We start from the raw sequence: 13,991 nt of genomic DNA on the forward strand, positions 1-13,991 counted from the left end.
AATGAATTTTTCTCATTGCTAAGAAAATATCACATAACTATTGTTGTTATACATAATGTACAATTGTAACAAAAATATTTACAAATTGTAAATAGGTATACAAATATATAAATATTATTATTGTACCTGCTCATTTTTACAGAATTATATTGGGTACATTCTGTTATTTAATAATAGTTATTTCTATTTCCAATAATATATTATATTAATTATTTTAAATTTGTGATTATGCATTACTGTTGTATATATATAAGATATGCTCATACACCTGAACCCTAGTAAATACGTCTTATGATATTATTTATCTTGATATCATGTATTTATGTAGAGCAAACTTGCAACGATATAAGATTCTCTCTTATAAGATATTACAATAGTATCTTGATATTATAAATACGAAAAATATATGATATATATTATTATTTCGGTATTTAAAGTTTATAATAAATAATAAGTAATAAAAATACTAACTGCAATAACAATTAAAGGTATAAATTATAAAGGGAAAAAAGTTATTTTTTAACGTTAGACAACGTCATTACCTAACCTACTAACTTTTATCTGGTTGTTATTAAGGAGTTCTATTTAAATACATTAAATACTTCAAATAGTCTTCAATACTAACTTATCGAAAACATCAGATTTTTACTTTTTTTTGCTATCATAATTGTTCATTATCACAATTTTTATTAGTGGCAATCTATTTAAATTCTGAGCGGATAAACGAATTAAAAATATTTAAATATTTAACGTTGAAAGTAGTTTCTGGTAGTAAATTTGATTTAGTTTGTATAGATTATAGATACATAATTTAATTACAAAAAAGTTGACAGTTCCCAGTATAAATAAAACAAAAATTTTTATGCAAAACCAATTTCAACGAAATTAATTTTATTTTTTGTTGTTGTGATTCACTAATGAGAAATTGCCAAGACTTGAATTTTTCACTAAATATTTATAATAATATCTATATATGGTACAGGTTTGAAAATATTTTGGATCTTTTTTTTTCTATGACTTATAATCGTTTGAAATTTTTAATTTTTAGGTTTGTTTTTTCGATTTATAAATGTTAACAATTTAAATTTTTAGCCAATATGCATATTATTATTTTGTATTTATTATATACAATTAAACTTTTAAAACATTTGGATTGCCAATACCACGAACCACTTATGCACAACGTTTTATGATACTTTTATATTTTTATAAAATACTCGGCGTGCTGAACTAGGAAAAAATTAAAAGAAGGATTCAAGAATGTAAAAATCTAAAAAAAATGTGCATACTTACGTAAATATTTAAATATTTTATTAATGCTAAAAATGGCGCCTACGCATAAATATTTTTTTCAAAAAAAGGGACTCTGTGTCCTCTTCACGTTTTTTCTTAATTTAATCACTAAGTCCGTATAATTTGTACCGTACTATAATATTTAGATCATAAGCAGTGCTCGAATTGGGAGGGAACGCAAGGGAACTCAGCTCCTAAACTAGTTTTTGATATTAATAAGCGTTTCCATTTTACATTTTACTAAAAAAACGCACGGGTATACAATGGAGCAATATAAAATATAAATGACAACGAAATATATTATTTTTGTATGTTGTACCATACTTATGCTTATACGAACACATATCTACAAATATATAGATACCAATTTATGCGGTTTATAGTCATATTGTACAATGTTAATTTTTAGATCATAATATTATTTTACAAATTAATATATGCACATTCCATCATTCAGTATACTAGTATAGTGTAACTCTAGTTATTGTTTGTAACTCAGGACCAGACTGGGAATATACCGGCCTACTATTCTTAGTTAGTAGACGGCCCATAGACCCATAGATACAAAATAAAAAAAAGACCTTTTTTTTGCTCATTAATTGTTTAAAAGGACTCAAGTATTTTATTACAAAATCGAAACGTGAGGCCTACTGTGCTGTAGAACAGTAGCACATTGGCCCAGTCCGGGCCTATTCATAACTATAAATTGTAATAACATTTTAAGGTTTAATTATCTTGACTATTATTGTTAATCGTACAAAACAATTTTATGAAAAACTAAAACCGTTTTCTTTGTATAAACTATTTTAACTTACTAAATATTTACTATCTGTTCAAAAAAAACAGGAAATAATCTTTTTTATAAATGTAACATTATACATACATTGTTATAAATTATTAAATATTGATGAATATAAAAAAAATATAATTGTTAAATATTTTTGATTATTATTTATTGAAAGGATTAATTTTAATAGTTCCTTTATATTTATTTATTTATTTATTTAAGTTTTAAACGGGCCAGGCCTAATTACATACATAATGATAATAATGACAATCGATCGTTAAAGTAATATACATAAACAGAAAAATTATAGAGAAAGACAAAAAAGGTACAATATTAATTATTATACATACATATTATTTAAAATAATTATAGCTATGAATTAACAAGTAAGGAATTACAATAATTTTTGAATGAGTTAAAGTTTGGTGAAATGAACAAATCAATATTTAATTTATTTATAGTTTTCATAATTCTATGATGGGGAGTATTGCTAGCGTAATTTGTTACTTCTGTGTTTAGATAGAAAGTGTTTTTAGACCGGGAGTTACGAATAGGGGCAAGGAAGGAGAAGCGACTTAGGAAGTCAGGACAGTCTATATTTCCTGAGAAAAGTTTATACGAAAAGTACAAATCTAATCGCAGACGACGTTGTTCAAGTGTTTCGAGGTTGAGAAAAGTTAGTAGTGGAGTATATGAAGAATGGGGTTCTCTGATTATGGAACATTTAAATGAAATGAAACGTAGGAATTTTTGTTGAATTTTTTCAATGATTTGCTTATGACCCGACTGATATGGAGACCATATTATTGAGCCATATTCACAAATGGAGCGTACCAAGCTACAGTAAATGGACTTTAAAGCTAATGGATCATCAAAATCAGCACAATTACGACTGATAAAACCAAGGATTTTATTTGACCTGTTAACAATGTTGGTAATATGACTGTCAAACTTAAGTTTAGGATCAAAAAAAATACCGAGGTCTTTAATAGCCCCTAAAGTCCGAAGAAGTGTTTCACCATTAAGGTTGTAATCAAATGAAGAAATAACTCGAGCTCTGGAAAATGTCATTATCTGGCACTATAAAAAAAAAAAAACCAGTTATTTATTATTTTTTTAGATTCTAAGTAAATAGCAATGAATGTATTAGCTTAACATTGATTTATGCGTGTTTTATTTCTGAACACAAAACTTTTAACAGATAAAAGAAAAATAGCTCGGTTTTTGGTTAGAAGCAATTATTTGGTTATGGTTGGAACTTTTAGAAATTAAAGCATTACTTTGTGAGATAAAACCAAAAATATGATTCATAATGTAAAAAAAAAAATAAAACAAACAATCACAAAAAAAATCAGTTTTTAACAAAATTATTTTTGTTATATTATTTTTTTATGATTATTTAAATTAATTTTTTTAACAAAATACGTCAAAATTGTCAATTATTTTATAAACATTTTTATACTAACGGACCGTCTCTGCTCTAAATCGTTTTTTTTTTAATCATATATACGATGATTTATCACCAAATTAAAATAAAACACATCTATAACAATGACTTATTCTATAACGCGATTCACTTAACACCTAAAAAATAACAAAGCGACTTCACCGATTTCTACAAATTATTTTATTTAATTCACTTTAAAACTATTTTAAATCAAAATGAAAAAATATGTAGATGATTAGTAATTAGTAATATGCATATTTATTAATTTATTTTCAATAGTCAATGTTAATATATGTAACGCAGGTTTTATGGAATATAAATTTAGACTATTTAAAGTATCGGTTTTATATTATTATTAGTTCATGATTTTCGCCAAAAATGTTATTTGTGATTATAGCAAGTATGTCTTTTATAACGAAAGATAAAAAGTAATAATAGTATAGCCGTTTAGGGCCATCCTTAAAAAATCAAGATTTAATTTATTTAACTTATTTTGTGGGTAATATATTATTTACATATGTTATAATAAACATGAAGGTGTAATAATATATACTTTGAAATAGTTAATACAGCAATGTCCATTCAAGCACTTGACGAAATTTGTTCTCTTTGACATTTAGATTAGAACACATGCCTCTACTAAAAATAGGTTTTGACAGCAGTAGAGTTTGGCTTTTGCAATTAGCCGGTATACCGGAACAACTAATCTAACCAATAATTCATATACCTACATAGACAATATTTAGTAAAGATATAATATACAATACTAGATATATAATGTATAAGTACCAAAACTCTCTTTTATTTTTTTTTTTTTGTTTAATTATAATTTTTAAATTATTAACAGCCAACAATAAATTTTCAAATTAAATTGACATAAAAAAATATGGCTAAATTCAACAGAAAACTTCAAGTTACAGTAAGACCACAGAAGAGACCAAATTTACCGAAAGCTGCCGTTAACATATTAACTAGATGGCTAGAAGAAAATTGCACCAACCCCTATCCGTCCGAGTCAACGAAGAAAATTTTGATGGAAGTTACAAATCTTACTAAAAATCAAGTACTTGATATATATTATAGTTTTTATTTTAAATATTAAATAAATAATAATATGTTTCAAAAATGTTCTAATCGCATAGATCTACAATTGGTTCATAAATAGTCGTCGTAGAATTCTTCCAAATATTTTAAAGGAAAAGGATATAGACAAAAGTCTAATACTATTGAAAATTAAAAAGTTCACGTGTTTTACTCATCATAGTTTTGCTCATCATTTTGAAAAGAAAACTCAATGGTATGAATGATATAAATATAATTAAGATTTTAAAGTTTAAAACAAAATTACATAGTGTCTAATGATTTAATTATGTATGCAAGAGTGTGTAAATAATTATATAATAGGTAATAATAAGATAATCAATATTAATAACTATAATAACATAGTAATAAGGTATATAAGTATATATGCATTTTTAATATATTTTAAAATAATAATTATAATATAAATTAAAAAGATGGATAAGAAGTTTATAAGTTTAAATATTAAAACACAAACATAAAACCTCCTTAAATTTAAGGTTCATTATAAGTGGTCCTGTTTACGAACATTAAATTATCTAAACTATATAAATGCATATTTTTTTTTTTTATAGAAATCTGCATTCCAATTTTTTAATTATTAATATATTTAGTTTTTTTTTTTTTTTTTTAATTCAAAAATATTCTTGAGAACTTGAAATGTTTACGTGTGTTGTCACTACACATAATGACATATTTAAAATATTTAATTCCATTTTAAGCTATTTCCCATTTATAATTTATATATAAACTATTACTTGTAGCAAAATAAAAATTACTTTGTAATATATCTGGCTAACTGCTTATAATATAGTCTTTACTCCCAATCTTTTTTTGTACCTTTACAATGATTTATCATTGAGTTCAAATTTACAATGACTTACTTCATGTTAATGACAAGGTATCTCGACTCCTACTATAAAAAAGAATAGTTACCTATCCTCTTTTTTTTAATGTATTAATTGCGGAAATTGAACGTCATTACAACAATAACTATATACTACTTTAATTATTTTAACATATAATAATGAACACGTTTGATTTTTAGGATTACTTATATTAGTTATTTGATATATCTAATTTGTATTATAGTATACCTAGTGGTGTATTTTCGGGAAATGTCCTTCATTTCTGTACTCTTTCCCCTGAATCAAAATAATATATAGCCAAATTTATCAGTATTTAATTAAGTAGATATCAAAATTGCAATTGTAAAATTAATTATATTAGATCTTTTAACACCGTTTAAGGTATATTTTTAAGCTAAGTTAACAGTTAATTTGAAATATCCAAGAATTATTCGAATTTTTCCAGGTCATTAAGGAATATTTTTTGAACATCCCTCCCCTTAAAAATCACCCGAAATACGCCATTATACCTACTTATATTTATCACTTGTAAGTTATAAGTAAAGGACAGATATTCATATCTATATATAAAACCTAATCTTGCATTTTCATATTTTTTTCCTTTAATTATAAAAGTTGCAGAGTAGAGTAGACATTTGTTTTGTAACCTATGGAAGACGAAATCAAAAGTTTTATGCTGCATATATTTGCATATTTCGATCCATTTTTCTTTCAAAGCATATTTATATTTTATTAATGCATCATAATGCATATTTGGTATCTTTAGGTTTTAATTGGCATTTAACATTGAATTATTATCTATTTCAATTACTATTTTAAAAATTTAATTTTTTATACATTTTACATTTAATAAAATTTGATTTTTCAAATTAAATGAACATTTAAAAAAAACCAATAAAAATACATCATTTTTTTTATTCAAACTATTTACCTATCCATTTTATTTTTATTTCAAGTTTTTAACAGTTTTAACTTTAAAAAAATATTATTACTATTTCATTGCAGATTAGATATTTTTACATTTTTTTTAGACATATAATGACATTTTATCAAGCATATTTTAAAATTTTTTACAGCATACTTTTAAGTTTTTTGGAACATGAACATCCGCCCTTTAGTTATAAGTTAATAACTAATACTCAATATTATTACCTATATTTATTAAAAATCAATTTACAGTGATACAAATTGTCAAAAATGTTAAACTACTCTAGCCAGTAGATAATGTTAAATTATAATTTATAATATTGAATGATATTACCATTCATTATTCAATGATCTAATTATTATAAAAAAAAAAAGATCATTTTAATAAAGCGTTTATACATTATATTTTATATAATTTGTATCTACTATTTACGGTTAGGTTAAAGTAATATTATATTTATTTTATCATATTTCAATGAATAGATATAACAATTCATTATTACTTTATTAATAGAGAATACACGCATGTGATTAAATATTAAAATATGAATGTTAATTAAATAACCAATAAGAAACTAAATTAAGCATGTTTAATTATAAATTATATTAAAGCAAAGTTTTTTTTTAGTAAAACCACCAAAAAATTGCTCGAATCAGAAACTATTATTGACGAAGATTACAATTTACAATTGCTCGCAGAAGTGGCTACCAAATTGCCACGAATAACATGTACATCATAATTATATAATATATATTTATTATTTATACACTATTTCTATGTATAGTTAGTCAATAGGTTCTTATTATAAAATTAAAGCATTTAATTTTTTTTAATTATAAGTGTATTTGTTAAGAACAATAAAAAAATTATCTATGGACTACGACTGTTACCTTATTAGTTATTAATTATTATTAGGTAGGTACCTTCTTAGGACTTAGATCATAATATATGTGTAACTATATTTGTATAAAAGAAAACAGTTATTGTGATATTCTAATCAATTTACTTAGAGAATGTATAATCGAATAACACTTATACAATATATTAGAATAATATAATAAATAATAATGTACAAATAATTAATATAGTTCAAATACGTATCTAAAGCAAATTTTAACAATTTTTCATCAACGGAGAAAAGTAATATTTTATCGTTATTAATTATTTTAATTTATGGACCACTACACCGTCTATACCTAAATATAAAAATGTGTGCTTATAAATGTTATAATTTATAAGGACTTATATAATATACCTACTTTATAATATTATTATTGTTGTTATTATCATTTTTTTCTATTACCGAAGTTATTATTTTAATTTATACTAGTAATAAGTATAAAATAAGTATAAAAAACACTATTTAAAGTATTAAGTAGTTTTAAATATTTTTAAAAGTAAGTTATAATAAGATTTAATTCAATTCTGATATTGGTTTGTTTTATTGCTTACCTACTTAAACTAATGTATTTATGGCAAAATAATTTGATAAATTTAATTAATCAATAATTATATCAATTGCTACTCGATAGCAATAGAGTTATAGGGCCATCACAGCCAACATTTTAGTTAATTCAAAAGCTCAGCATTTGTATAATGTAATATTACTAAATATTAATTACAATTTTAATAAAAATTTATAGATCCGTAAAAATTGATAAATATAATACCTAAGACAACACTAAATGTTAATTTTTTTTCTTTTGACTTCTGTAATCTGTATAGAACATAGATACTGTAAACCTTTTAGAATAATGTACGATAATGTTTACATAAGAGGCATTAAAGCATAATAGAATGCTTATAGTACCTTAGCTTATATCTATATCTGTGGTGATTTATACATCAGCTGTAGTTTATTTAAATAATTTGATAAGTGATAACAGACAATGAAAAAAGTAAATACTACTATGTATTATTTTATTATTTTTATTATGATTTAAATTTAAATTTTTTTTCAATGTAAACTAATATTATGATAGTTTAATGTCGATTGTTTTGTGTAATTGGATGTGGAATTATCTGAACAGTTGTTCATGAATTTTAAATAAATATAATATTTAATTGCATTTATAATAGTAAAAAATTACTAAATATTTCATGTATACATTTGTTTATAATTTATTAAAATGTGGAAACCAATACTTGTTGCTATATTTGGTTTGTCATCAGTATGGAGTGAATTATTCAGTGAAAAATTTGTAAGCAATGGGTCGAATGATCTTATACCTATTGTCTTGAAGGGAAATTACTCTAAAAATTACCCAAAAATTATTAACAACACTGTTTCTTATTTGTTTCTTTATGATTACTTGCTGGTAAGTGTATTAATTATCTAATTTTATTATTAAAAATGATATTTTATTTCTATTATTTATTTAATAGAATTCAACTTTAGAGCCACCTAAAGTTAAGGTTACATTAATAAAGCCAGAAGATAATGATATTGTAGATCCTTTAATAGTTGTTGTAAGACACCGCTCTGGTGTAATATCATGGCAACTTCCATATATAGAAAAAGAACAAGAAATAAAGTATGTATTACTATACTGACACGAAAATAAATTACAAATCTAACAACTAGCAATAGAATAAAAATTTAAGCCAAGCACTCATTTTTTAAAAATGTCTGTTGGTTATTTTATCACTAAACTATCTCAAATCTCATGTTTTGTTGACTCATAAGCTTTACTTATGATATCCAACATCCCAACTCATAAATTACAATTTAACAACAAAAATGTTGAACTTTTTAGATATTACAAAGCTGCTCATATATTATGTCCATTATTAAGTGTTTCTAATAATGAAAGTAGAATAGTTGTAAGTGTATCTACTAACAGTCTACAAAATATTACATTCATTTTACGTTTGGATGTTCAAAAATCATTTAATGTATTGTAAGTATCAACTATTACTTCATTATGACATCATAATATAATATATACGTTTTTATTTTTTTAAATTAAAATGTTCAAGATTAAATCAAGAAATGTCATTCAACTTATCACCATCGGAACCAGTATACTATTATTATAGTTTTAAACAAAATGCTTCTATGGTATTACTGCATGTTAAATCTGATGATTTAATATGTATGACATTGTCAATACAAAATTCATCGGTATGAATTAAACAATAATGTATTTAAAATATATTATATAACATAAAAAGAATTATTTATATTTTTAGTGTCCAGTTTTTGATTCTCTAGAAACAGTACAATATGTTGGTTTACGACAAACTGTCAGTAAAACTGGTGGCATTATTATATCAGTATGTCAATGCTTTATATTTATTATATGCATATTACCAAAGTATAATTAACTAATAATTATTATTAAGAATTCATTTTGGTGTTATTTTAATAAGTTATACAATTTCATCTAATAATGTCATTAAATTTTTTAATGTATTTTCATAACCATATTTTATTAATAGTTTGAAAGATGTATTACATTTTAGTGTTTTAATTATGCTAAGTACTTAAAATAATAATTACTTAAAATTTTGTGTAAGACATATTTTAATATAACAAATATGTGTAAATCTAATTTTAATTGCATTAATATTATTTTGTAGAAAGATGAGTACCCACTTGGATTGTTTATAGTTTTTGTTGTTCATAGTGATAATTCAGCGTGTCATCAAGGAAATTATCAAGCAACAAATTCAAGGACAAAAAACATTAGTTTTGTAATGAAATCAACTGTTGATTTTAATTATCAAACAATCAATTGCTTAATAGTAATTGTTATTTTTATTTCTATCTTGGTATTTACCTCATTTTTTTATCACCCAAATAGGTGAGTTTATTGTACTTTAATTTAAATTAAAAAGTAAAATTTTGTTTTTATTTATACAGAAATAATCTAAAAACAATTGATATACAAGAAGAACCGTCAACTAGTATTTGTTCAACCCCTGTTAATAGTAAGGATGTAACTTTAGAACTAAGAGTATTTGATTTTATAGTTTATGAATTATTATATGATACAAAACCCTTATAGATGAATATATAGTTGCATATAGCATTTGTACAAATCCTCTATTCTTTAAATAGTCAAACCAACAATTTTTAATTAATTCAAAACATTTTAATTTTTTTTCCGTAGTAAAAATATAATTTTATTTGAGATAGCTTTCAAAAACTTTCTTTTGGCCCAATCTGGGAAATTGTTCTAAGTTTGTCCATGGTTACATAGGTTAATATATCAATTTCTAATTAATATTTTAAGTAGAACAAGAGATTATTTTTTTTTTAATTCATAAGTTAAATAGAAACAATACTTTTGATACATAATTTCCCAGAAATTAAAATAATAAACTATAAATATTATACTTATTTATAACATTAAAAATTTATTTTTGAATAAACCAGTATCTTAAATTAATATTAATAATTATATTTTATTTATTATTATCCAGTCCAAATAAAAAATTATATGGATGCCATAAGTACCTAATAAGAAAAATAAGTAATTACAATGTTGCTTAATCATTGTCATACCTACAACAAATATATATTATATAACAGTAATATGTGTTTAAATTTTTTTTTAATTTTGATATACTGAAAATTTTTGCCATAAATTTAAAATAAATTTTTATAATTTTGTTATTTTTTAAATTGTTTAATAATATTAATTTTAATATTTTTTAGTTCAACCTGATAATGTGAGTTATGATTCGTCTTTAGATGAGACTGATATTGATATTTTGAAATCACCTGAACCTTGGAAAGATTTGATTAGGTAATTTTATATTAAATCACAATAAAAAAATTATATTAAATTTAAAAAATAGTTTTTACGTGGTGATCTGCTATATTTCCATGTAAACAAATAAAAACAAGATAATATGTCAACCCATCTTGTATAATGTAATTTCTTTTTAAAAATTAGCATGTGTGAGTATAATACAAAAAAGTATTTAAAATTAATTGTATTTTATATTTAATTAAATTTATTATCCTTAGGTCATGTGGTACTTTCTTTTGTTCCAAAAAACAAAATATTTAATTATTTTAATTTCATATTATCATTTTTTAATACTAATGATAAAATTAAATTTCAATATACTAGAGTAAAAAATGTAAACCACAAAATTAATACTAAATGTAAAAATAAATCTTTTAGTTTGCGTTTTCAAATAATAATTTTAAAATTGTTAAAAATGGAATAGCAAACTAAATAGCTCAATAGCAAAAGGACACTGAAGACAGTTTATTTTAAATATTGATTTAATCATTTTAACATTTGTTTTAATTATTTTTTTTTCAGAACCAAAGCGTGTCTTTATGTCAGTGATTTATCAAAAAAAGATCATAGAATTTTAAAAGCCAAATCTAGGTTATATGTTTGGAATTTGATAACAGTAGCAGTATTTTATTCATTGCCTGTTATTCAATTAGTTTTTACATCACAAAAAGTAAACATTGTTTTTTTTTATTCTATAAAAAAAAATTACCTGTTTTAAATATTTTTTAGGTACTTAATGAAACTGGAAATCAAGATTTGTGTTATTATAATTTTCTGTGTTCACATAGTTTTATATTAGGACCATGGAAATTTAGTGATTTCAATCATATATTTTCAAATATTGGGTATATATTTTTTGGACTTCTTTTCATATTAATTACATATAAACGAGAATGTATGAATGTACCCAATAAAGTAATTATTTTTACTCATTATAATTGAATGATTTTTCTAACAAAATATTTTTAATTTGCAGAAATTTGGTATTCCCAATCACTGTGGTTTGTATTATGCAATGGGATCAGCACTGGCTATGGAAGGGTTAATGAGTGCTTGTTATCATGTATGCCCTAATCATTCCAATTTTCAATTTGGTAATTACTTAAAATAGTTATGTATATTGTATTGAAATTTTATTTTAATTTATAATTGAATATTTATTAATAATTGATTTTAGATACAAGTTTTATGTATATTATTTGTATGTTAAGTATGATCAAAATTTATCAAACTAGACATCCTGATATCAATGCAAATGCATATTTAGTGTTTGGTGTTTTGGCATTTGTTATTATACTTGGTCTTACTGGTATTATGTATGAAGGTCCAATACTGTTTATTCTTTTCACTTGTTTACATTTAATAATGATTTTTTGGTTATCTGCACAAATATACTACATGGGCAGATGGAAATTAGGTATTTACTATTACTATAATATAATGTTAAAAATAATGTATTGATTGGAAGTAATTATTTTATTATATAATTAGATAAGAAAACACCAAAACGATTTTTAGACCATATAACGACTGCACCAAATCCATGCAGACCAAAGTATCCAAACCGTATGGTTTTGTTGAGTATTGGTAAATCACAAGTTATTTTATAATATAATTTATTTTTATGATAATTACAAAGTATGTTAATTTAGGAATTTTAATAAATTTGGGATTGGCCATAAGTCATTGGGTCATAAAGTTTGGTAATTTTGGAAATTACCTTTTAATATTGTTCATGGTCAATTTGATTTTGTATCTATCATTTTATATTGTTATGAAGTTGATATCAAAGGAAAAATTACATTTTTGGCCATTACTATACATTTTGTTGGCTATGATATTTTGGTCTGCTTCGTTGTATTTTTATATACATAAATCAAGTTCATGGACTGTAAGTATTTTTAATTTTTATCTTTGTAACAAAACAAATAGTTAATAATTTTCTTTTATGCAATGTAGCTAAGTGCAGCTGAATCAAGAACTTATAACACTCCATGTACCTTTATGGATTTCTATGACAATCATGATATTTGGCATTTTCTATCAGCTATTAGTTTGTTTCTCTCATTTATGGTTTTGCTTACTTTGGATGATGATGTTAATAATAAACCTACAGCAACAATACCTGTTTTTTAGTAAATGTAGTATTATCTTATTTAAATATTATCATTAGTATAATAATCTAATTAAGTCAAACGTTATCAAAGTACATTATATAAGTTTGTAAATATAGTGCTTTGTATTTTTTGTATTTAAAATGTCTATCAAAAGTAATTTATAATTAATTATAAATTAATGCAATATTATAAGAATGCTCATAATAGTTAATACTGTTAAGATAAACCATAACCAGATTATAAGTACAGTAGATTCTCGTTATGTCGAATCTCAAGGGGAACAGAAAAAAGTTCGAGATATCGAAAACTTCAAGATATCGAGTTTTATTAAAAAATAAAAAAACTAATATGTATGTATAAATTTATGTTGTATAATGTATATGAATAATAAATAATACGAATGACTAAAATAGACTAAAATTTGAATAATTAAAATACTGAAATGACGGAATAAATTATTTTTCTTTAAAAAAATCTGTCATTAAGGTTTGCTTCATATTACTTCTTTCTGCCACGACGTCTTTCAAATTATTTAATGCAGAAAAAGCCTTATCATCCATACCTGTAGTAGTCTCAACATTCGAGATAACGAAAAACGATTAATTTTATATCGAGTTATCGAGAGCAAAACACTATTAAGTGTAATAGTAGTTTCAAGGGGAATTCAAAGTAGTTCGAGATAGCGACGTTCGACATATTAAGAATCTACT

At 23.2% G+C, this 13,991-nt stretch overlaps 2 protein-coding genes across 2 annotated transcripts; both read left to right on the forward strand.

Moving 5' to 3' along the window:
* The first annotated feature begins 4,381 nt into the window (after nt 1-4,381).
* Nucleotides 4,382-7,143, forward strand: LOC112594787 (homeobox protein TGIF2-like). Its single transcript, XM_025339774.1, has 3 exons — nt 4,382-4,590; nt 4,670-4,824; nt 7,032-7,143. Exons 1-3 carry the CDS (start codon nt 4,414-4,416, stop codon nt 7,141-7,143), a joined length of 444 nt encoding a protein of 147 aa, XP_025195559.1. The 5' UTR covers nt 4,382-4,413.
* A 1,213-nt stretch (nt 7,144-8,356) lies between these two features.
* LOC112594763 (SID1 transmembrane family member 1-like) lies at nt 8,357-13,677 on the forward strand. The gene is made up of 15 exons (XM_025339735.1): nt 8,357-8,722; nt 8,790-8,938; nt 9,161-9,304; nt 9,384-9,528; nt 9,597-9,680; nt 9,987-10,210; nt 10,270-10,337; nt 11,068-11,158; nt 11,687-11,834; nt 11,894-12,079; nt 12,141-12,258; nt 12,342-12,581; nt 12,656-12,751; nt 12,817-13,055; nt 13,124-13,677. Exons 1-15 carry the CDS (start codon nt 8,534-8,536, stop codon nt 13,298-13,300), a joined length of 2,298 nt encoding a protein of 765 aa, XP_025195520.1. The 5' UTR covers nt 8,357-8,533; the 3' UTR covers nt 13,301-13,677.
* Nucleotides 13,678-13,991: the final 314 nt, after the last annotated feature.

This window comes from Melanaphis sacchari, unplaced genomic scaffold, assembly GCF_002803265.2.
Source record: "Melanaphis sacchari strain LSU unplaced genomic scaffold, SCAv2.0 Contig23_pilon_pilon, whole genome shotgun sequence".
Taxonomy (NCBI): Eukaryota; Metazoa; Arthropoda; class Insecta; order Hemiptera; family Aphididae; genus Melanaphis; species Melanaphis sacchari.

Coding starts and splice junctions, on each gene's coding strand:
- LOC112594787 (XM_025339774.1), top strand. CDS start 4,414: ATGGCTAAATTCAACAGAAAACTTCAAGTTACAGTAAGACCACAGAAG. Junction 4,591..4,669: donor CAAATCTTACTAAAAATCAA/GTACTTGATATA, acceptor CTAATCGCATAG/ATCTACAATTGGTTCATAAA. Junction 4,825..7,031: donor TTTGAAAAGAAAACTCAATG/GTATGAATGATA, acceptor GTTTTTTTTTAG/TAAAACCACCAAAAAATTGC.
- LOC112594763 (XM_025339735.1), top strand. CDS start 8,534: ATGTGGAAACCAATACTTGTTGCTATATTTGGTTTGTCATCAGTATGG. Junction 12,259..12,341: donor TCATTCCAATTTTCAATTTG/GTAATTACTTAA, acceptor AATTGATTTTAG/ATACAAGTTTTATGTATATT. Junction 12,752..12,816: donor TATGGTTTTGTTGAGTATTG/GTAAATCACAAG, acceptor ATGTTAATTTAG/GAATTTTAATAAATTTGGGA.